Below are 24,267 nucleotides of genomic sequence, written 5' to 3'. Positions count from 1 at the left end.
CCTGGGTGGGCTCCGGATTACTAAGGAACCGAGATTTCTCGGTAATGATTAATATGTTGCCAGGTGGAACTCAGTGATCTCGCAATGTTCCCTGGATCTCATGCTGCTTACCATAGATGTGTTGCAGGATGAGATCCAGGGGCAAAGGGATGAGTTATTTCATAAACAGAATGCTATGAAAGGTGCTCAGGACAAATTAGCATTTGATAAAAGCTTGGGTGAACATAATGCTAAAATCGAGGCATATACTAAAGAACAAAGAGCTATCAAAGTAGCTAAATTTCAAAGGGATGAACATGACTATACCAGAGGCTACGTCTATAGTTGGATGGACAAAAAGCGCCATGGGCGGCGAAGTAAGACAGGGGGAAGGAGAGTGCAGTTTCAGTTGTCATCGAGTGAGTCTTCAGGGGATGACGACAAAACTAAAAAACAGCATAAACCAGCCACTACACTGAAATCAGTAGAATCCGTCCAAGGCTGCCTGATTCTTTTTTAAGGCTCCCAGATCAGGCAACAGGCGTAGCGGCCGAGAGAGAAGGGAGCAAAATAATCAAGACAAAGAGGGTTTTAAAGAAATGAATAACATTATCAACGTTTCTAGAGTGACTTTGTCAGGGGAGCAGGAGGGAGTTTTAGCCAAGGGATTGTCATTTGTACCTTCTAATAGATACGATGCCTTTGAGACCAGGCGTGGTCTCTATAGATTTTTTAGAGATCTTAGATTGCGGTTACATTTTGGCACCACCAATAATAGTGATCAAGGCAGCATTAAATTTCCCCCTGCGGGACGTAGATCCCGCTGGGTGCCCCCTGGCGCAGTGGATCCGTCTATAATGGCTTATCAGAGATTGGTGTTGGCTGATATAGCCAAGATTGAGGATCGATGCACTGATGGTGGTAGCAACATCTCCAACATTCAGCGTCAGGGTATACAACAGTTAGCTGATGATCAGCGAATCATCATTCAGAGGGCTGACAAGGGTGAATCTACGGTGGTTATGGACAGGGACAAATATATGCAGGAGGCTTATAGTCAATTGGGTCAGGTTCAGTATTATAAATTGATAGATCATGATCCCACCATGAGGTTACAAGGTGAGATTGTGGAATGTGTAAATCGCGCTGTTCTTGATGGAATTTTTACTAAAGCTGAGCAGAAGTTTTTGTGCCATCCATGTCCCAAGGTTCCCTGCATCTATTTTGTCCCTAAGATCCATAAATCACTGGAAAATCCACCCGGGCGGCCTATAGTTTCTACCCGTGACTCCGTATTGGAGTCAGTATCTAAATATATGGACATGTTGCTTAACCCCTTGGTGAAACAGGCGGATTCTTACATCAGGGATTCTATGCACTTCATCCAATTATTGGAGGCAATGAAGCCTCAGTTGGCAGATGACTTTTATTTGGTGGGCCTGGATGTCACCACTCTCTACACAAATATTCCCCAGAGTGAGGCTATACAATTGGCCAATGACCACTTTGCTAAGATACATATACCGGAGTCTAAAATCAAGGTGTTGGAACAACTTATGACTTTGGTTATAAGTCATAATTATTTTGATTTTGACAACAAATTTTATATACAGGTTAGAGGGATAGCGATGGGGGCGACGGTAGCGCCCTCATTAGCTTGCCTCTATATGACCCGGTTTGAAGAGACGTATGTTTATACGTCTCCATGGATTAGCAGAGTGGTCATGTGAAAGAGGTTTATTGACGACGTAATATTATTCTGGCAGGGCCCTTTGCATGAATTGCGGATCTTCATTAAGTACCTTAACACGGTGGATCCTAATATTAAATTTACTTCCAGAATCAGTGATGCTGAGCTTGAATTCTTGGATATTAAAATTATGAGATCTCAAGAGAGGGAGTTTTCCACCACTATTTATCGTAAACCTACCGACCGAAACACCCTATTACATTTTCAGAGTTTCCATCATAAGGCGCTTAAGCGGGGTGTTCCGGTCGGTCAGTTGTTACGTTTACATCATTTGTGTTCATCGACGATGGAATTTAAGAGACAAGCCAGCACTATGATTGATAGGTTTTCGGACCGTGGGTATCCCATGGGGATCCTCAAAAAAGCGTATAAAAGGGCTCTGTACGCTCATCGTCCGTGGCTTCTATCCACTGGACAAATGTCCCCCTGTAGCCCTCTGGCTTGTGTCATCCCTTATTCTTCAAAGGCCTCTGGTATCAGTGCTATTGTTCACAAGCATTGGCAGGTTCTCTCGGTGCATCCCGAGTTTAGCGAGAGCCCCAGAGTAGCATACAGACATCAGGCAAATTTGGGCGAGTTGCTCAAAAGACCTAGTAGAAACATTGAAATCGGCAGGCACTCCCCATGTGGTAAGTGTGCATACTGCCGTTATCAGTGGGATACTTCAATCATCCCCATTCCCTTTTCTAACAGGCAGCACACCTTAAGGCATCTTACCACCTGTTATACTGAATGCGTGGTTTATTGTATAATTTGTCCATGCAAGTTGTACTATATAGGGCATACTAAGAGACAGCTTAAAAGTAGGTTAGCGGAGCACGTTAGTAATATTCGGCATAACAAACAGGAAAACCCGCTAATAGCACATTGGACTTTAAATAATCATTCGGTTGATCAACTTCGGTGTGCCATAATAGCGCACCTTTCTTTGTCCAATAGAGGTGGGGATGTCAGTGCTAGCCTGTTAGTTATGGAGCAGCGATATATTTTTTCATGGGGAACGGTTACACCCTATGGCCTCAATCTTGAGGTCAAATGGGTGTAAGGAATTGTTTCTTTAATGCAATGGGTTTGGTGATGTGTGCAGCCCTTTAAATTTAGATAGGGACGTCTGACGTAACTCCTGGTGCGGCGTCTTGTGGCCTACGCCTAAGGGAGCCTTAATCTGGCATGCAGCCGATTAGATAAATGACTGTATTACTTTAATGTATAATGTAATAATGAGAGCAAATTATGGGTGGTTATGATGGTAATAATGAGGATATTGTTAAATTGTTGTAGATGTAATGGTGGTTCCTCCTGAGGAAGATCTAGTGAAATGCGGTCCAGCATCAGGGAACCGACATAAACTGGAGACACCAAGGGTAAATTAATGAAATACTACTCACCGACTTCTCAGCACCTGTATAATGCTGTACAAGCGTGTTTTTTGGCTTGGTAGCGGTAAACAGTGGATTCACATTTGAACTGAGTGTGATACATTTGGGACTAACACAATCAGCATTTGTTTGCTTTATGAGAACAGTGGCCAAGTGGAAAGCGCGGCGTGAATCACTGCATTCTATAGACTGAGTTGTGTTTTTGTAATTGTTAACTAAAATGTGGAAACAACGTGAATAGAATAAAATGTGAATTTTGTAAGTTAATTGAAACATTGTTTAGTGCAGCACAGGGCAAGAAGGGTGACAGGATGGTATGAGTGGAAGGTTTTAATATAATTATAGTAATAAAAGTTTTTTGATAAATAAAAAAACAAAAAAAAAACACTGGAGTCTTTGTGAGATAGACACCATAATTAAGGCCAAATAAAATTGTGTGACCCCCCCCCCCCCCTCCAAAGGTGTAGAGTAATGATGGACATATGGAAAGCCCACCAAAGTTGGAACCCCAAATGCAGATTTTGTTAACTCATTTGGGGTTCCTACCCACAGTTTGCAATGTTCTGGTAGCTGCATAATATCCATTTCTTCATTTCTTGGGGGCAGGGAGCAGGACCTGCACAACTTGGGCTTCACTCCTCCTCCTAGAGCGGACTTCCCTATTCTTTCTTCTCCCTTCTCACAAATCAATTATTCAGCTCTCAACAACTTAGAGATAAAGGGAATATGAGGGTGAACCTATCTACTGCCCCCCCCCCAGCCCAAGATTGTTCCCCCTCCCAACTTCCTATTCAGGGCCAACTCTCCCATTCTCTCTTCCTTCCCCCAATACATCCTTTAGAACCATTGCTATAATCTGCTCTTTCTGGTCCCACACTATAGGCACCGACTCCGTGGGTGCTCGAGCACCCCCAATATTCCACCCACCGGAAGTAGTTCGTTCCCTCCCTCCGCGTTCCAAGGTCGTCGTCCCTCCCTTCTTTCGAGTTCCAGGCCCTCTCCATCCCTCCCTCCCTCCGTCCAAATTTTAAAAGTCATCTCTTGATTTACCTCGTTGGGGTCGGGTTACGGCGGCTGGCAGCAGCGGTGATGAAATGCGTGCAGGGCTGCAGGCTCGGCCCTTCTCCCTCTCTGTCTCTCAGCTCTGGTCCTGCCCTCATTTCCTGTTTCCGCAAGGGCAAGACCAGAGCTGAGAGACAAAGAGGGAGAAGGGCCGAGCCTGCATGCATTTCATCATTGCTGCTGCTGGCCGCCGTAACCCGTCCTCGACGAGGTAAGTCAAGACAAGTCAAGAGATGACTGTTAAAATTTGGACGGAGGGAGGGATGAAGGGGGCCTGGAACTCAAAGGAAGGGAGGGAGGGAGGGGCAACAACCCTTGAACTCGGAGGGAGGGGGAGGGGGAAGGGAGGAAGGGAAAGGGACCCTGTGGAACTGGTAGGGAGAGGGGACCCTGGAACTGGGAGGGTAGGAGGGATGGGAACCTGGAACTCGGAGGGAGGGACCCTGGAACTCGGAGGAGGGAAAGGAGAGAGAAAGGGGAGGGAGGGGGTCCTGGAACTCAAAGGAAGGGAGGGGGATGGGGACGAGAGGGAGGGGGGACGAGGGGTAGGGGGAATGCACCACCTCTAAAAAAAAAATTTCAGCACCCCCAATCATTTTGAAAAGTTGGCTCCTATGCACATTGGTTGTAACTGCATTCTTCTGAATCCTTATTCTGTCCCATGCTTAGTCACAGCCAGGGGCGTATCTGGAATCCGGCGGTAGGGGGGGCCAGAGCCAGAGAGGGGGGGCACATTTTTGCCTCCCTCCCCCCTCCCCCCCCCGCCGCCGCCTCTCTCCACCCCCTCCCCGCCGTCAACCCTCCACCGCTGCTTACTTTTGCTGGCGGGGGGCCCCAACCCCCGCCAGCCGAGGTCCGACCCGCAATCTCCGTATTTCGTCTTCCTCCGTGGCCATGTGCTTCAAGGAAGTAATGCTGCAGTGCTGATTCGTTGAATCCAGTTCGGCGTCTGACGTGCTGCGACGTCAGACGCCAAACTGGATTCAACGAATCAGCACTGCAGCGTTACTTCCTTGAAGCACATGGCCACAGAGGAAGACGAAATACGGAGATTGCGGGTCGGACCTCGGCTGGCGGGGGTTGGGGCCCCCCGCCAGCAAAAGTAAGCAGCGGGGGAGGGTTGACGGCGGGGAGGGGGGCCAGGGCGAAATCTGCGGGGGCCCAGGCCCCTGTGGCCCCACGCAGATACGCCCCTGGTCACAGCTGCACTCTATTTTTCAGTCCCCTGTGACTCAGCTGCTCCTGCTTCCTTTTTACTCTCAGGCTTGGTTGCTGAAGTGCTTCTTCTTCTGGCCTGCACAGTAGATCCTGTGGCAATTTTTTAAATTCTGCATAAAGACATTGTCTTCTTTTTAATTCAATGATTTCCAGAACAGATCATCACCAAGCAATCTAAAGAACATAATAGCCATACCGGGTCAGACCAATGGTCCATCTAGCCCAGTATCCTGCTTCAACAGTGGCCAATCCAGATCACAAGTACCTGGCAGAAACCCAATTAGTAGCAACATTCCATGCTACAAATCCCAGGACAAGCAGTGACTTCCCCATGTCTCAATAACAGACTATGGACTTTTCCTCCAGGAACTTGTCCAAATCTTTTTTAAACCCAGATACGCTAACCATGATAACATGGAATGATTATGTCATAACCAAACTCTGTAAGCCACATTGAGCCTGCAAATAGGTGGGAAAATGTGGGATACAAATGCAATTTAAAAATAAATAAATAAATAACCACCGATACTACATCCTCTCGCAAAGAGTTCCAAAGCTTAACTGTTCGATGAGTGAAAAAAATATTTCCTCCCATTTGTTTTAACAGTATTTCTATGTAACTTCCTTGAGTGTCCCCTAGTCTTTGTACTTTTTGAAAGCGTTCTACACCACTCAGGATTTTGTAGTCCTCAATCATATCTCCCCTCAGCTGTTTCTTTTCCAAGCTGAAAACCCTAATCTGTTTAGCCTTTCCTGATATGAGATACGAGAACCAGAACTTTTAATGCAATACTCAAGGTGAGGTCGCACCATGGATCAATACAGACGCATTATAGTATTCTCAGTCTTATTTACCATCCCTTTCCTAATAATTCCTAGCATCCTGTATGCTTTTTAGGCCGCCAACACACACTGAGCAGAAGATTTTAGTGTATTGTCTACAATGACACCTAGATATTTTTCTTGAGTGCTGACTCTTAAGGTGGATCAGGTAACCATGATTTGGATTATTCTTCCCAATGTGCATCACTTTGAATTTGTCTACATTAAATTTCATCTGCCATTTGGATGCCCAGTATTCCAGTTTCCTAAGGTCTTCCTGCAATTTTGCAGAATCCACTTGTGTGTTGACAACTTTGAATAGTTTTGTGTCATCTGCAAATTTAATTACCTCACTTGTCATTCCAATTTCCAGATAATTTATAAATATATTAAATAGCACCGGTCTCAGTACAGATCCCTGGTACACTCCACTATTCACCCTTCTCCATTGAGAAAAGTGGCCATTTAACCCTACCCTCTGTTTTCTGTCCAACAACCAATTTCCAATACACAGAAGGACATTGCCTCCTATCCCATGACTTTTTAATTTTCTCAGGAGTCTTTCATGAGGAACTTTGTCAAAATCGTTCTGAAAATCTACATATACTACATCAACCAGCTCACCTTTACCCACATGTTTATTCATGTCTTCAAAGGAATGAAGCAAATTGGTGAGGCAAGACTTTCCTTGGCTGAGCCCATGTTGACTCTGTCCCATTAAACCATGCTTGACTATCTGTTCTGTAATTTTATTCCTTATAATAGCTTCCACTATTTTGCCCAGCACTGAAGTCAAGCTTACCGGTCTGTAATTTCCTGGATCACCCCTGGAGCCCTTTTAAAAAATCATCATTACATTGGCCACCCTCCAACCTTCAGGTACTATGGATGATTTTAATGACAGGTTACAGATATGTTCAGCAGTTTCATGTTTGAGCTTTTTCAGTACCCTGGGGTACATCTTCATCCTTGAAAACCATTTCTAGTAGAAGTAGATTTCTTGTGAATAACAATTGAAATTGTTAGTCACAAAAGAAAAGATGACAAAGAATGTTGTGTGGCTCATGAAAAGAAGAGAGCTTTATGTAGCCAGTATAAAATATTTAGTGTTTAATTACCTGGCCCTAGGAGCTCTTGAGGGGGGTGCTGGAGTAGTCTGTGGCCGGAGGGGGGGGTCCACCGTGGGATTGCCGGGTCTGGGAATCAAGCTTCTGGCACAGATCGCAGGGTACCAGACCGTAGCTGGACAGTAAGGAGTCAGGCATGGCCGGTGGGAGGTGTCCTGGTCTTGCTGAGGCTTGCAGGAGCCGGGAATCGCTGTACAAGCATGTGCAGCATTAGAGTGGTGCAATGATGTCAGTAGTGACATCATGCCCACATGCACAGTAAGGAAAATATGCCTGATGACTCTGGTGGTGGACCGGAGCTTCAAAACCCATTGTACCACCAATGTTTTATTAAAATATTGCGAGAGGGGACTTGTTTTGACCTGGGAAGGGTCTGTTATTGAAAAATATTAATGTGGGCAAAATTGGGGCATAATTGTAATCACGCATGCATGAATGCATGCACATATGGCACATTTTTAATTAAAGAAGCCCAGTCGTTGCTGGGATAAGCAGGGGGACTCATGTGAGCATCCTGGTAACCAAGGAAACCCTGAAATGGCGTGAATTTGGGCGCATGCTCAGTTAGGTCACTGGAGACCTGCACTGACACCTGCAATCTAAAATATTTAAAAAAATTATTTTAAAAGAGTGTGCAAGGGTTTTGATGAAAGTATTTAGATGTAGGAAGCTTGCTCTGGTTGTATGCAAATTAGTATTTGAGGGTCTATTAAAATGCACATTTTTACATAATACACATTAGGGCACTGCTCTAATCTGAATTATTAAGTTAAAATTCAAAAACAAAAGGTTTTAAGCAGTATTTTTAATTAAAAATGCATAATGTAATGTTGGTATAGAGCTGAGGGTTTGAATGGGGCTTTCTGATTGGCTGCACTACTCCAGAAAGGAACTGGACAAGAAACAGTTGGTGAGAGAGAAGTGGTGTTTCCTGAGATGTCTGATTGAGAGAGTGGAAAGTGAGGAACAAATGAAAAAGTTTGACTGAAATAAAGGGATGTTAGAGTGTGTAGAAATTGAGACTATTTAAAGGTTATAAGGAGGTGTATTAAAATTTATGAGAAGAATAACTTTAGGTGCTGGTTCTGAGAGTGTGAAAATACTCTGGTGAATCTGGAGAAATCATCTAAGGAACTAATATAATACTGTTCCTGAGAGGGAAAAAAATATTCCCAGAGGTTTATAAAAATGCTAGCAATAAATGCCTGTTTCTGTAAAAAATGAAACGGGCGCTAGCAGGGTTCCCTCCCCCTCCGCCTCCCCCTCCCGTCATCGGCATACAGGGACAGAAGAGGAAACCTGTGAGGTGTTGCATCCACGTTGTCATCCGTCCCTCGCACCGTCCGACGTTCAGTGTGTGTGGCTGGCTGCGTCGCCCCCGAAGCGGTTTTGTGCATTTGTGTTGCGCCGGTGTTGGGCGTCATCTTCGTTTCGTCGTGTTGGTGAAAATCAGTGTGGGCGTAGCGTCCTGACATTCCTGTTCGGCGCCATTCGCATTGCAGAAAATTGCGATGTCAGCAACGTCATCACGTTCCTGTTCGGCGCCATCTTGAAAATCGCTCCGGCCGCGACGTCATAACGTTGGATGCGAGGCTTCACCACCATGAATCCACGAACCCTTCACGGAAGTGGCTGGAGCTTGGGGCCTCAATAGAACTGAGGTAGGGAATTATGTCCGGAAGGGGCGTGGCTGAGGGTGGGTGTGAGAGTGAGAGTGAATGGTGCTGACAGGGTACAGCAGTGCAGGGCTTCAGTGGTTCCCTGCCACACTGTGAGCTTCAGAATTGGAGGTGAGAATTATTAATATAGATTAAGCCTATAAAGAAAAATATGGAGCCAACATGTTTTCTCTAAAAGGAATCAGAACCAGACAAATATATGTTTCATGTGAACTCAGAGAAAACAAGAGAAAATATTTTAAATTAACACCTCGTGGTTCTATTTGAGAAGTGCATGAGAGCTAGGTGTGTGTGTGTGTGTGTGTTTTATGAATGCTATAAGAACTTCAATGACACAGCTTGCACCAGTGAAGAGGACCTGCTCTCATCAGTTAGATAAAAAAAAATCAAAAGTCAAATAAAGTCAGTCAGGAAACCAGAACAGAGGAAAATTTTTATTTTTAGTAAAATAGAATTTGCAGTAAAGGTTCCTGTGACAGGAGGTAGTTTCTCTCCATTTATTTTTATTTAAAGTAAAGGTTTAGGGAGAAGATGTCCCTTCAAATATCAGTCCATTGTTGTAGGGAGTCTTGTAACAACCATGACAGTATTGTCCTAAAAAGATGGCTCCTGGTCTAGTCAGAGTTTGGTTCATAGGCCTCAGTTCGACAATGCATACAAACTGATATGGGCAATGTAATCCCACTACAGTCCCCCCTCCCCCGGACAATGGAAGGCCTTCAATGGAGGCCTTGCAGCATCCATTCCACTAACTGTTAAGTGGACTATGCATGGGATAGACACAAAGGAATCCTGTTTAGAAGGAATGGATCTATGGAATCTTAGTGGAGATTGGGTGGCGACGCCGATAATTGGAGAGTAAAACCAATGCTGTGCGGACTTCTACGGTCTGCACCCTGATCGTGGCTTAAAAGATATGGATGGGCTGGAGTGTAAATTTTAAGGGGCTGCAACGTTAGCTTCAGAACTTTTAGTATAGGAACAGTGCTGAGCAGACTTTTACGGTCTGTGCCCTGAGAAAGGCAGGGACAAATCAAACTCAGGTATACTTATAAAGTATCACATACCATGTAAAATGAGTTTATCTTGTTGGGCAGACTGGATGGATCGTTCAAGTCTTTTTCTGCCATCATTTACTATGTTACTATCCACCTTATAATTGAAAGAGAAAAACGCCTAGATTTCGACCCAAATCGGGAGATAGACGTTTATCTCACAAAAACGAATAAATCGGTATAATGGAAAGCCGATTTTGGACGTTTTCAACTGCACTCCATCGCGGAAGCGTACAAAGTTGACGGGGGCGTGTCAGAGGCGTGGCAAAGGTGGAACTGGGGCGTGGTTATCGGCCGAGGAGAGATGGGCGCCTTTCGCCGATAATGGAAAAAAAGTATGCGTTTGTAGCTAGAATTTAGGGCACTTTTCCTGGACCCTGTTTTTTCACAAATAAGGCCCCAAAAAGTGCCCTAAATGACCAGATTACCACCAGAGGGAATCGGGGATGACCTCCCCTGACTCCCCCAGTGGTCACTAACCCCCTCCCACCACAAAACATGATGTTTCACAACTTTTTATTTTCACCCTCAAATGTCATACCCACCTCCCTGGCAGCAGTATGCAGGTCACTGGAGCAGTTATTAGGGGGTGCAGTGGACTTCAGGCAGGTGAACCCAGGCCCATCCCCCCCTACCTGTTACAATTGTGCTGCTTAATGCTTAGTCGTCCAACCCCCCCAAACCCACTGTACCCACATGTAGGTGCCCCCCTTCACCCCTTAGGGCTATAGTAATGGTGTTGACTTGTGGGCAGTGGGTTTTGAGGAGGATTTGGGGGGCTCAACACACAAGGGAAGGGTGCTATGCACCTGGGAGCTCTTTTACCTTTTTTTTTGTTTTTGTAAAAGTGCTCCCTAGGGTGCCCGGTTGGTGTCCTGGCATTTGAGGGGGACCAGTGCACTATGAATCCTGGCCCCTCCCACGAACAAATGCCTTGGATTTATTCGTTTTTGAGCTGGGCGCTTTCATTTTCCATTATCACTGAAAAACAAAAACGCCCAGCTCACAAATTGTCGAATAAAACATGGACGTCTATTTTTTTCGAAAATACGGTTCGGTCCGCCCCTTCACGGACCCGTTCTCGGAGATAAACGCCCATGGAGATAGACGTTTTCGTTCAATTATGCCCCTCCATGACATCCAAGACAGATGAAGAAATGAAAAACCAATGGGCCCTTTTACTAAGCCGTGTAGGCACCTACGCACACAGGGCCGGTCTTAGCAAGTGCGGGGCCCTATGCAGACCACTCCAAGGCCCCCAGCTCCAGGGCTTGTCGATCTTGCAGTCAGTGCCAACTGAAAGCCATGTCTTTTTCACAAACACAGATACACCCTAATCCACTATAGAATAAGTAATCATAAACTTTCTATTTAGACAAAAATTAAACTGAACCCCCAATGCCAGACTCTGCATACAATGCAACACCACAGAAACAGAAACTGTCCCCTAGTACTGTGCAAAATATAAAGACAGCAGATGTAAATTTGAAAAAAAAAAACCTAACAAGTACCAATCACCACTTTACAAATTAACAAATAGAAATAAAACAAATATAGAAAATAAAATACCATTTTATTGAACTAATATATTTAACTTTCAGAGGCCAAAACATCCTTCCTCAGGTCAATACAGTATAGTACTGTTACAGTATCCTATCCTGACCTGAGGAAGGGGGTTTTGTTTTCCGAAAGTTAGCCAAAATGTATTAAAATTAGTCCAATAAAAAGATTACCTTGTTTGCATGTTCTATTATAAACATTTATTAACATATCTACAATACTACTTTATCCTAAAGCAAAAAAATTTAAATATATATTTTATTTACAGTTTGTTGTCTCTGGTTTCTGCTTTCCTCATCTTTTCACTGTCTTCCTTCCATCCAGCATCTGTCTTCGGTCTCTCTCTGCCATCCAGTGTCTGCCCTCTCTGCTATCCCCTCCATCCAATGTCTGCCCTCTCTTCCTGCTCCTTCCATCCACATCTGCCCTGTATCTCTGTTCCTTCCATCCACCATCTGCCCCTGTCTGCCCTCTCTCTCTCCCCCATCCATTCACTGTCTGCCCTTTCTATCCCTTCCATCCACTGTCTGCCCTTTCTCTCTGCTCCTTCAATCCACCATTTGCCCTCACTCTCCCATCCATCCAGGGTTTGCCCTCCCTCTTGCTCCCCCATCCAGGATCTGCCCCTCTCCGCCCCTTTTTTCAGCCCCCAGTTCCAGCCCCACTATCCCACCAGTCCCCCATTTCAGCCCCAGCCCTTTTCTCCCACCAGTCCCGAGCTTCAGCCCCCCAGCCACTTCTCCCTGTCCCCTTTTCAGCCCCCAGTCCCCCGTTTCAGCCCCTGCCCCTTTTCAGTCTCCAGCCTCTTATCCCACCTAACCTCCTTTTCAACCCCCAGTTCCAGCCCCCTTCATCCACATGCCTTGTATTAGGGCCCCCCCTTTTCAGAACCATTATCCCACCTGACCCACGCATACCCCATTTTCCCACCAACCCCAGGCATGGCCCCCATTTTCCCATATTGCCCCTTCTCAGACCCAGTCCCCTTCTCCCATCCAAGAACCCCAGTTCCCTCCGCACCCGTCCCCTTCAACCATCCAAGAACCCCCTCTCCACCTCAGTCCCCTTCTCCCATCCAAGAACCCCAGTCTCCTCCCCACCCGTCCCCTTCTCCCATCTGAGAACCCCCCTGCCCAGTCTCTCCCATCCAAGAACCCCAGTCCCCTCCCCACCCGTCCCCTTCAAGCATCCAAGAACCCCCTCCCCATCCCCTTCTCCCATCCTTGAACCCCCTCCCCACCTCAGTCCCCTTTTCCCATTCAAGAACCCCAGTCCTCTCCTCACCCGTCCCCTTCTCCCATCCGAGAACCCCCTCCCCAGTCTCTCCCATCCAAAAACCCCAGTCCCCTCCCCACCCGTCCCCTTCAAGCATCCAAGAACCCCCTCCCCATCCCCTTCTCCCATCCTTGAACCCCCTCCCCACCTCAGTCCCCTTCTCCCATTCAAGAACCCAGTCCTCTCCCCACCCGTCCCCTTCTCCCATCCGAGAACCCCCTCCCCAGTCTCTCCCATTCAAGAACCCCAGTCCCCTCCCCACCCGTCCCCTTCAACTATCCAAGAACCCCCTCCCCACCCCCTTCTGCTTCTCCCATCCATGAACCCCTCCCACCTCAGTCTCCTTCCCATTTAAGAACCCCCCTCCCCACCCCACCCTTCCCCCACCTGAGAGCCCCACACCCTTCTCCCATCTGAGTCCCTCCCCACCTACCAGCTCCATTCTCCTGCCGCCCAGGCCCACCACCCTCACTGCCTTTAAAAAAACCCCAATTTGAAGCGCTGGAGTAACAGGCAGCAGTGCCTCGCGTCTGCCCTTCTACTAAAAATCTCTTCGACGATGTCATTGGGCCTTCCCACATTGAGTCCCGCCCGCCCTCGCGGTAATTGGAAGTTACCTCAGAGGAGGGCGGGACTCAATGTGGGAAGGCCCAATGACGTCGTCGAAGAGATTTTTAGTAGAAGGGCAGACGCGAGGCGCTGCTGCCTGTTACTCCAGCGCTTCAAATTGGGTTTTAAAGGCAGGACAGGACGAGCAGCGCCGGGAGCGGACTCGGAGCACCCCCCCCCCACCCGCTGACATCTGGGGCGGAGCGCCCCCACCACGTCGCCGTCGCGCGTTGTTGAACTTGGGAGGGAGGGAGAGTGGTGCTCGGGCGGTCGGGGCGGGGCGACCTGAGGCACGCTGCGCGGGGCCCCCCTGAGCGCGAGGCCCTATGCGGCCGCCTCGGTCGCCTCGCCTTAAGACCGGCCCTGCACACCCAATGCATGCCAAATTGGAGTTACCGGCCAGTTACCGTCTAACCCCTTTTTAAACTCTGAAGGTGGTTAGCTTAGCAGAGTTTAAAAAGGGGTTAGATGGTTTCCTAAAGAACAAGTCCATAAACCACTACTAAATGGACTTGGGAAAAATCCGCAATTCCAGAAATAACATGTATAGAATGTTTGTACGTTTGGGAAGCTTGCCAGGTGCCCTTGGCCTGTATTGGCCGCTGTCGTGGACAGGATGCTGGGCTCGATGGACCCTTGGTCTTTTCCCAATGTGGCATTACTTATGTATTTATGTTACCATGTGGCCCTTGCGGTAATTTTAATTTTGGCATGCCTCTGACAAATATTTTTTATTTTCTGACATGCGTAGACCATTATTGCCCGGTTACTGCGTGAGACCTTATGCTAGGTCAATGGCTTGTGGTAAGGTCTGAGACCCAAAATGGACGTACAGCAATTTTCATTTTGCTGCACGTCCATTTTCGGCAAAAATTTTAAAAAGGCATTTTTTTGTAGGTGCGCTGAAAAATAATTCTGCGTGCACCCAAAACACGAGTCTAAACTACTGCAGGCCATTTTTCAGTGCACCTTAGTAAATGGACCCCATGAGAGCTGGAAGATAGAGATAAGTAAAGAAGAAGAAAAATAATTATAAAGGACTTTAGACTGAGAGAAGAATTTAGACATTTACATTTTTACACATACTTACTCATACTTACTTTGAAGGACCTGAAAACTAGAAAAAGTGTAGCAATATTCAAACTTTTATTGATATGCAATTTATTTCTTACATTACAAACCATACTTACTTCTATAGTACACCCTATAAGGAAAGGGAAAAGAATTTACTAAATTAAAACTCAATTTGTTTTGTTAACTTAAAAGTTAAGTAATATTTCATGTGCAATATTCTCCTGAATGTTCTTTGGGAAAATACAAGCACCTTTGAAAGAAAAAGTATTAGCATTGTAAAATCTGGATCCAGTAGGTTGGAACTTTGTTTATTGTGTTATTTATAAGATTTTAAAGTGGTTTTAATATTTTTAACTAGTTATAACTAATTTCAGGTGCAATAAATCTACTGTTTGCACTTTATTGAATAGTTTATCTATTCTTACCTGTGTGTGTTATATGAAGACTTGTAACATCAATTGATTCTCTTTACAGCCTTTCACTCACACACAATACTTCATATTAGTTTTCATCTGCTGACAACTTTTATGGACAACTTTTATGGGTAGAGTAATTTCTTTTGTCAAACCTGTTTCCTTTGAATGGAATGCAGTTGGAGGTAACTCGGCTAAATCCATGACTACAAATAAAGGTAAAAGAAGCAGAACTGTGTGCAGCTCATAGCTGACAGGTTACATTTATATTGCTTGTGGAAGTGAATATAAAACCAACATGCCTAGTTTGTTCACAAGCTGTTGCCAAATAGTACAAAGCTATAAGGCACTTTGATAAATATTGTGACAGACTGGGCCCTCTAGCTTGGCTCCCTGGGTAAGGAACTCGGCAATTACTTCCATAGGTGTTGCTACAGGGTAGCAAATGCCACCCCCAAAAATTACTTTGCCACCCCCTTTGCTACCCCAACCAGAATCAGCGTACTTCCCTGGCAAGTCCAGCATCGCCTCCCTACCTTCCTCCTCCTCCATCCCTTGGATGCAGTCTCTCTCCCCTTAGTCGCAAGTTTACAAAACTTGTGGCAATTTGTCTAGTAACACTATAGAAATAAGTAGTAGTACTAGTAGTTGTTGGTAGCAATTAGATGAGGTCTTCCTCTGGCCAGCCCCAAGATCCTTCCATCTGTTGCAACTTCCTTTGCCACTTGGGCAGGACCAAGGAGGTTTAATAGGACACGAGATTGCATCAGCCTATCTGGCCCATTATGTGGGATGAAGCACTCAGTCATATTGAGTGACCCAAACCATTTGCAGATGCTATTGAAAAACAATAGCAAACTTGTGAGGTTTATATTGTTTTATTAAACTTCCTTTGTTTGCATTCTGTTAGGAAGGAAGTTGGGGGGGGGGGGGGGTGGAAGAGTTTTAGGGGTTTGTTTTGGGTAAACCAATATGGCAGCAGCCGGGGGGGGGGGGGGGGAACAGACGGACCAACTTCAACTTTGTGACGCCATGCCATCTCCTTTTCTATTAAACCTCCTTAGGCAGGATATTGCAGAGGGGAAACCTTGAGGGAGCCAGAGGAAGGTCTGATCTAATCGCTGCCACCACCCGCCACAAGTTTGTAAACTTGTAGCTGAGAGGAGAGAGACCGGAACTCAAGGGGTGAGGAGGAAGAAGGTAGGAAGAGAGATTGGACCCACAGGAGGGAACAGGGGTGGGAAGGAGAAGAAACAATGTACCCAGAGGGAAAGATAGAGAGGAGTCATGCTGCACATAAAGGGAAGGGAATGGCAGAGGGAAAAAATGCACATGAAAGAAAGGAGAGAAATGCTGTACATGAAGGGAAGGGAAGAAGGGAGACGTGCTGTACATGAAGGCAAAATAGATACATAGCGCTTCCTAATACTATATAAAAGAGATTGCCATTTATGTGTAATGATAGCATTTTTATCAGGATTATTAGGTTATATCCCTTCGAATTAAGCAAATGTGAGTTCAAAGGCTCCTTCTGAATAATACTGACAAGAAATGAACCAGGCCAATTATAATGAAAAGCTACCAGTAGCAGGTGTTCTTCGAGGACAGCAGGCATATATTCTCACATGTGGGTTTCATCATCCATGGAGCCTGGTATGGACACTGCCACAGTGTATTGTCACTTTAAATCATTGAAGCAGTGCCCCCACCGTGAATGCATGGGGTGCCTTCTGCCTGACACTCAAGCACAGGACTAACAGAACAGTACTAAAGCTAAGAAGACAACTCCAAGGTGAGGTGGGAGGAATTTGAGAATATATGTCTGCTGTCCTCATAGAACATCTGTTATAGGTAAGTAACTTAGCTTTCTCCAAGGACAAGCAGGCATGCTCTCACATGTGGGACTCACTAGCTACCAGGCACACCACAGTAAGTAAGTTTCAAGTTTCTCCTTTATTTGAAATACTGCCTAGGGAATGCTCCATCATAGAAGTTCACAATAGCATTAGTGAGCCTAGTGGAAAAAAAAGGACCAGAGGGTGGAGTTGGCGTTCAAGTAGTAAAAAAGGTTCTGCGGGACTACTTGTCCAAACTGACTATCCCACCAAGAATGCTGCTGCAGACAGTCATGAGCAATGAAAGTGTGGCTAAAAGACCAAGTAGCGCCCTTGCAAATGTCTTCTATGGAGTTGGTGTGAGAATCGGTTACTGAAGTCACCATGGCTCTCACATTGTGAGCAGTGACATGGCCATGAAGGGTCAGCCCGAGTATACGTGTAGGAGATACAGAGGGGCATAATCGAACGCGAACGCCTATCTCCATGGGCGTCTATGTCCGAAAACGGGTACATGAAGAGGCGGGACAGACCGTATTTTCAAAAAAATGGACGTTTGTCAGCTGGGCGTTTGTTTTTTTTAGCGATAATGGAAACTAAAAACACCCAGCTCAAAAACGTCCTAATCCGAGCTATTTGGTCGTGGGAGGGGCCACGATTCGTAGTACACTCACCCCCCTGACATGCCAGGACACCAACTGGGCACCCTAGAGGTCAGTGCGGTGGACTTCAGACAACGCTTCCACATGCATAGCTCCCTTACCATGGGTGCTGAGCACCCAACCCCCCTCCCCCAAAATCCACTACCCACAAATGTACAACTCTACCATAGCTCTTAGGGGTGAAGGGGGCACCTACATGTGGGTACAGTGGGTTTTGGAGGCCTCCCATTTACCAGCACAAGTGTTACAGGTAGGGGGGATGGGCCTGGGTCCACCTAGCTGAAGTGCACTGCGGTACCCACTAAAAGTGCTCCAGGGACCTGCATACACGCAGGCCTCTAGGACTTGTTGCTGCTATATAACATTGGCACACCAGTTGACCCCTGAAGACTAATCTCTCCGAAAACGTCCTTTATTGGAATAAGCAGATCAGAGGTTGTGCCCCACTGGCAATGAGTCTCCCTGGTACTGAGATTAGCAATAGGTCAGAGCTGGCAGAATGGTGTACAATGCCCTCTTTCAGCCACATTCAAGGTAAGAACTAAGTTCTGTAACGTGGCTAACACATGAAAGGGATCTAAAACTGGCTTACAAAAATGGCCACTACCTCATGGACTACCGGAAACAAAACAGGGCACACACTGACCCAGTAAGCAGGGGGAAAAGCACCATGGGAGTAGAGCCTACCAACTACCAACATCGTGAGCATTTAACACAAGCTAGTGGAATCACGGAGCCCAATACCCTACACCCATCACAATGCATTGCTGATGTGACTCTGCAGTGCGCATAACAGAAAAGGTGTCACACTCACCCGAGAGCCACATCAGAACCAGGGAAAGGCTGTCACAGGATAGAACACATTCTGCTGTCATGGAGGTGGGTACGGCATTTGAGGCTGGCATTTGAGGCTGGCATTTGAGGCTGGAAAAAAAGTTTTTCAAGTGGGGGTTTTTTTGGTGGGATGGGGTTAGTGACCACTGGGGGAGTCCGGGGAGGTCATCCCCGATTCCCTCCAGTGGTCATCTGGTCAGTTGGGGCACTTTTTTGGGACCTGTTCATGAAAAAAAGGGTCCAAAAAAGTGACCCAAAATCACGGTAAAAACGCTTTTTTTTTTTTTTTTCAATTATCAGCTAAAGACGCCCATCTCTCCTCGGCCAATAACCACACCCCAGTTCCACCTTCACCACGCCTCCGACACGCCCCTGTCAACTTTACCCGTTTCCGCGACGGATTGCAGTTGGAAATGCCCAAAATCGGCTTTCGATTATACCGATTTGGGCGCCCACGGGAGAAAGACGCCCATCTCCCAATTTGGGTCGCAATATAGGCGTTTTTCTCTTTCGATTATCAGCAGGACAGTCAGCCAGCCAAGTTGAGATTGTTTGCTTGGTGATGGGAATCCCCAACCTATAAGGGTCAAAGGACACAAAAAGCTGGTATGAATTCCTATGAGGTTTTGTGGTCTAGATAGTATTCTAGAGCATGTTTGCAGTCTAAAGTATGCAGTGCTGCATCTCCAGGATTAGTGTGTGGCTTAGTAGTACAATAGATTGAGATGGAACTCCGATACCACCTTAGGAAGAAATTTGGGGTGGGTTTGGAGTACAATCCTGTTGTGGTAGAACTAGGTTTAAGGAGGGTCCGCCACAAGGTCTTGAAGTTCACTGACTCTTCTAGTAGAAGTAAGAGCTATTAAGAAAACTACTTTGTATGTGAGACACTTCAGAGAGCAGGAATAAAATGGTTCAAATGGAGGATTCATGAGAGCTGTTAAAAGAACATTGAGACCCCACGCTACTGGAGGTGGTTTGATAGGGGGTTTGGTGTGAAACAAACCTTTCGTGAACCTAGTTATTAAGGGATGGACTGAAACTGGCTTATTATTAACTGGAAAATGATAAGCAGTAATAACACTTAAATGTACTCAAACCAAGTTAGTCTTTAGGCCGAAATTCAAAAGGTGGAAGATACTCCATCAGAATAGGCAGAGAATGAGCAGTTGCTTAAGAGTTCTGGCTGTACACCGAAGGGCAAATCTTTTCCACTTTAAACGGTAACATTTCCTTGTAGGTTTCCTAAAGGCTAGGAGTATTCTAGAGACTGCATCAGGAATGTGTGGAGGACATAAATCTATGTTGTCAGTAACCAAGTCAACAGGGCTAGAGAACAAGGGTCTGGATGAAGGAGGGATTATTTGTTCTGTGTTACCAGGTTTGGAAAGGATCTAACCTCCATGGTTCCCTGGATGATAACTCTAGAAGAAGAGGAAACCATATTTGACAGGGCCAGTAGGAGCTATTAGAATCATGGTCCCCTGGTTTTGATGCAGTTTGAGAAGAGATTTCCCTATGACAGAGAAAGTCTGTTTCCCAGTGGAATAGGAAGGCATCTGGGGCGTTTTGGTAAGGAGCATATATCCTGGAACAGAAGTGGGGAAGCTTGCTGTTCTGAGAAGCAAAGAGGTCTATTGCTGGGGTCCCCCACCACTGGAATATCTGATGAATTACAGAGGCACTGAGGGACCACTCATGAGGCTGAAGGACTCTGCTCAGTTTGTCTGTGACAGCATTCTGCTTGCCTGCTAGGTAAACAGCTCTTATGGAGATGTTTTGAGAAGCTGCCTAAGTCCATATCTAGATTGCTTGTAGACAAAGACGGTAAGAACCTGTTCCTCTCTGTTTGTTCAGGTAATATATCGCTACCTGTTGTCCATGCAGAGGAGTATTACCCGACTTAGGAGATGGTCCATGAAGGTTTTAAGGGCAAATAGCTCCTAATTCCAGGAGGCTGATATTATGTGTTCTCTCTCATGAAGAACAAGAACTCTGAGTGTGGAGACCATTGAGATGCACTCCCCAACCTATCATGGAAGCATCTGTGGTGAGGACTTTGTGATGGGGAAGGGGCTGAAATGGAAGACCCTGGGTGAGATTTTGAGACACCGTCACCACTGTAGAGAGTGGTGGAGTTGCAGAGTGATTTGAATTTGAGCTGATAGAAGTCCTGTGGCTTGGGACCACTGAGAGGAGAGCATCCACTGAAGAATTCAGAAGGGGAGGCAAGCTAATCATGCTACCTGGACTGTAGAAGCCATGTGACTGAGTAGTTACAAAGTTATATGGAGGGGCATTTTCGAAAGGGACGTCCAAGTTGCGATTTGGACGTCCTTGCAAAATGGCGAAATCCAGGGGCGGAAAAACCCGTATTTTGAAACAAGATGGACGTCCATCTTTGTTTCAAAAATACCGTCAGAGACGTCCAAATCCTAAATTTGAACGTCCCTAGATTTGGTTGTCCCTAGACATGGACACTTGTGACTTTCAGCGATTTTCGAAACCAAAGACGTCCATGTCAAAAATGGCCAAATGCAAGCCATTTGGTCATGGAAGGAGACAGAATTTGTAGTGACATGCCAGGACACCAACTGGGCACCCTAGGGGGCACTGCAGTGGACTTCATAAATTGCTCCCAGGAACATAGCTCCCTTACTTTGTGTGTTGAGCCCCCCAAACCCCCCCCCAAACCCCACTACCCACAACTGTACACCACTACCATAGCTCTTACGGGTGAAGGGGGCACCTATATACGGGTACAGTGGGTGTGTGGTGGGTTTTGGAGAACTTGCTGTTTCCTCCACAAATGTAACAGATAGTGGGGGGTATGGGCCTGGGTCCACCTGTCTGAAGTGCACTACAGTACCCACTAAAACTGCTCCAGGGACCTGCATGCGCTGACATGGACCTGAGTATGACATCTGAGGCTGGCATAGAAGCTGGCACAACATATTTTTAAAGATTATTTTGAGGGTGGGAGGGGATTAGTGACCACTGGGGGAGTAACAGGAAGTCATACCCGATTCTCTCCGGTGGTCATCTGATCATTTTTATGCCATATTCGTAAGAAAAACAAGTCCGGGTGAAAACGTCCAAGTGTTCGTCAGGGACGTCCTTGCTTTTTTCAATAATGGGTCAAAGACATCCAAGTGTTAGGCACGCCCAGGTCCCGCCCGCTACACCTCTGACACGCCCCCTTGATCTTTGGCCGTCCTTGTGACGGAGTGCAGTTGGAGATCTCCTAAATCGGGTTTTGATTATACCGATTTGGACGTCCCTGGGAGAAGGACATCCATCTTCCGATTTATGTCGAATGATGGACATCCTTCTCTTTCAAAAATGAGCCCAATAGTAACCTACATAACTTTGCAAGTCTAAGTGCTTTGAAAGTAAGCCCCATAGTAATTTCAGCATCTATAACTGCCTGTAAATCTTGTAGTAGAAGCAGCAGCAGTAGTAGATTGTTTTTTTTTGTTTTTGTTACATTTGTACCCCGCGCTTTCCCACTCATGGCAGGCTCAATGTGGCTTACATGGGGCAATGGAGAGTTAAGTGACTTGCCCAGAGACACAAGGAACTGCCTGTGCCTGAAGTGAGAATTGAACTCAGTTCCTCAGTTCCCCAGGACCAAAGTCCACCACCCTAACCACTAGGCCACTCCTCCACTCCAATTGTGTGGAGGAGATTGTGGCCTGGATAATGTTTATAAATCATCTGTATGGTTTTTTTAATTAGATTGGCCACTTCCTCAACTTTGTCTCCGAACATGTTGTCTTCATGACAAGGGACATCTACTAGACAGTCCTGGACAGCAGGCTCGAGATTGGAGACTCTGAGCCAGGAGAGACATTGCATTGTCACTGCCAAAGCAGAAATGCAGAATAAGACATCACAGGCATCAAAGGCTTGTCTTGAAAGATATTTACAGCAGTCGAGAAGCTTTCTGTGATAGACTGCTTTGTATTAGAGATTTTAAGTATATTGAAAAATAAAGCTGATGGATCTAATATACAAATGGTAAGCACTGAAGCTTGGAAAGGTTTTCTGCCAAGAGAGTCTAATATTCTGGCTTCTCTTCGTGGAGGAGCAGAAGCATGAGATCTGGCACTGCAAGTTCATTTTCATTTATTATTTTATATACCGTTTCTTATTGCTGGTGCAAAACAGAACAGTTTACATTTTTTAAAAATACAACCCATACATACAAACAAATAGAACTCCAATCATTGATAGAAAAGCACAGCAACCTAAAATGACAAAGAAAGACATACCTAGTATAATCTACAAATTAAAATACAGTTAAGCCTAAACTTCTACAACCGTCTCTACTATAAGTTCTGTTCAATACAGTTTGTAAAGAGAAAAGTTTTCAGAAGTTTTCGAAAGTGAATGTAGGACTTCACTAATCTAATCTCTTTTGGAAGCCCATTCCAAAGAGAGGGAGACAGAAAGAAAAAAGCTGATCCTCTTACAGATTCCCAACGAGCCTTAGCAAGCGGAGGAATGACTAACCTATTATCTGTTAATGATCTAAGTGTCCACATAGGAGAGTAGGGAATCGTCAAATTTGATAGGTAGCTAGGAATAAGTGAATGAAAAGCCTTATGTGTCAGAGCAGTACTTTAAATTTGACTCTTGCTTCAATCAGAAGCCAATGAAGTTGGTATAATAGAGGTGTTATTCTATCATCCCTCCGAGCCCTACAAATCATGCGAGCCGCTGTATTTTGTATTCTTTTAAATTAGCTGTAGTAATCCCTACATAGATAACATTACAATAATCTAGGCGTGAGGTGAATACGCATATGTCAGTGTTTTAAGAGAGTCCTTACTTATTAGATTTCTAATTGAACGAGTGATGAGATAATTGCGATTTTTCAAACCCAGTGCATTTCTGTATTCTATGCATGGTATCAATCTTCTTTGGGGCTACCTGAACTGTCAGAGGAGTCTCCCAATTTTTAGCTGAGTATTTTTCATAATGGTATGAAGTGGAACAGTAATTTCTTCTCTAAGGGGAGTGTCATATCTGAACCTCAAAAAGTTCTGAATGAGGTTCTCCCTCTGTTTCTAATTGAAAGGTATGGCTTGAGCCATTTCACGGACAAAGCTAGGAAAAGATATACTTTCTGGAGGAGATCTACATCTCTGAAATGTCGGAGAAGGATCAGATGTAATGCCATAGGATTCCTCATCTGAGAGGACCTGTGGGACCTGATCTGTCTCCCAGGAGAGGTCTGAGTCCGACTCTTTAAAGTACTGTTCATGGAAGTACATGGAAGAGAGTGTCAACTAGAGCATTGGCTGTGATTGAGAAAGATGAGTCTCCGAGTTGGAGAAAGTTCTCCTGGTGATGTTGACGCATGTGCTGGTCGCATTTGTACGGCAATGGATAGTCCATGCTGAGCTGGCATGTGGGACCTCTCCTGTGACTGTCTCTCTGATGCATCAACAGGCTGGTGCAAGCACCCTGTAAGGCTTGTATATAGACTGCCAATGCAGTAGCCCCAAAAGCTCCTCCTTGAGCATAGCCTGGATTTCCTCATAGAAGATTAGGCATTGATAGCCGGCTGAAAAAAGCGGTGTGGATGCAGCCTGAGTTACAACTTGTGAAGAAATAGGAGGAGATCTGGATGACCTCGAAGTCTGTTGATAATCTGAAGAGAAGGAGAGCAGTCACTGCGGCTTGGACACCTCCCATGCTTCGAGGATGTTGATGCAGGGGAGGTGTGGGCAGAGTGACTAGAGGGAGAATGCTGGCAATGATTCTTAGGTTTTTTTATGCTGCAAACCCCTCGATGCACTCAGCATTGATGACGAGGATAAAGAACGGTACTGAGTCCGATGTCAGACCTTCTTGATACTGCGTTGGTGCGCCCGATGTTGATGCCGACGCAGGTTCCGTGTTGAGTACCGAATCCCCTGCCATGAT

The 24,267-nt window shown here is 45.8% G+C and overlaps 1 protein-coding gene across 1 annotated transcript in view; it reads left to right on the top strand.

Annotated features, from left to right (window-relative positions):
* The first annotated feature begins 836 nt into the window (after nucleotides 1-836).
* The window catches only part of LOC115471321 (protein FAM3B-like), an 81,391-nt gene continuing 57,960 nt past the window's right edge, over nucleotides 837-24,267 (top strand). The window contains exon 1 of the mRNA XM_030205022.1: nucleotides 837-1,098. Coding sequence (XP_030060882.1) covers nucleotides 837-1,098 — 262 coding nt within the window. The remainder of the gene's footprint in view (nucleotides 1,099-24,267) is intronic.

The sequence above is a fragment of the Microcaecilia unicolor genome, chromosome 5, assembly GCF_901765095.1.
Source record: "Microcaecilia unicolor chromosome 5, aMicUni1.1, whole genome shotgun sequence".
Taxonomy (NCBI): Eukaryota; Metazoa; Chordata; class Amphibia; order Gymnophiona; family Siphonopidae; genus Microcaecilia; species Microcaecilia unicolor.
The sequence above is the reverse complement of the archived record's forward strand: the minus strand, read 5'-3'. Positions and strand labels throughout refer to the sequence as shown.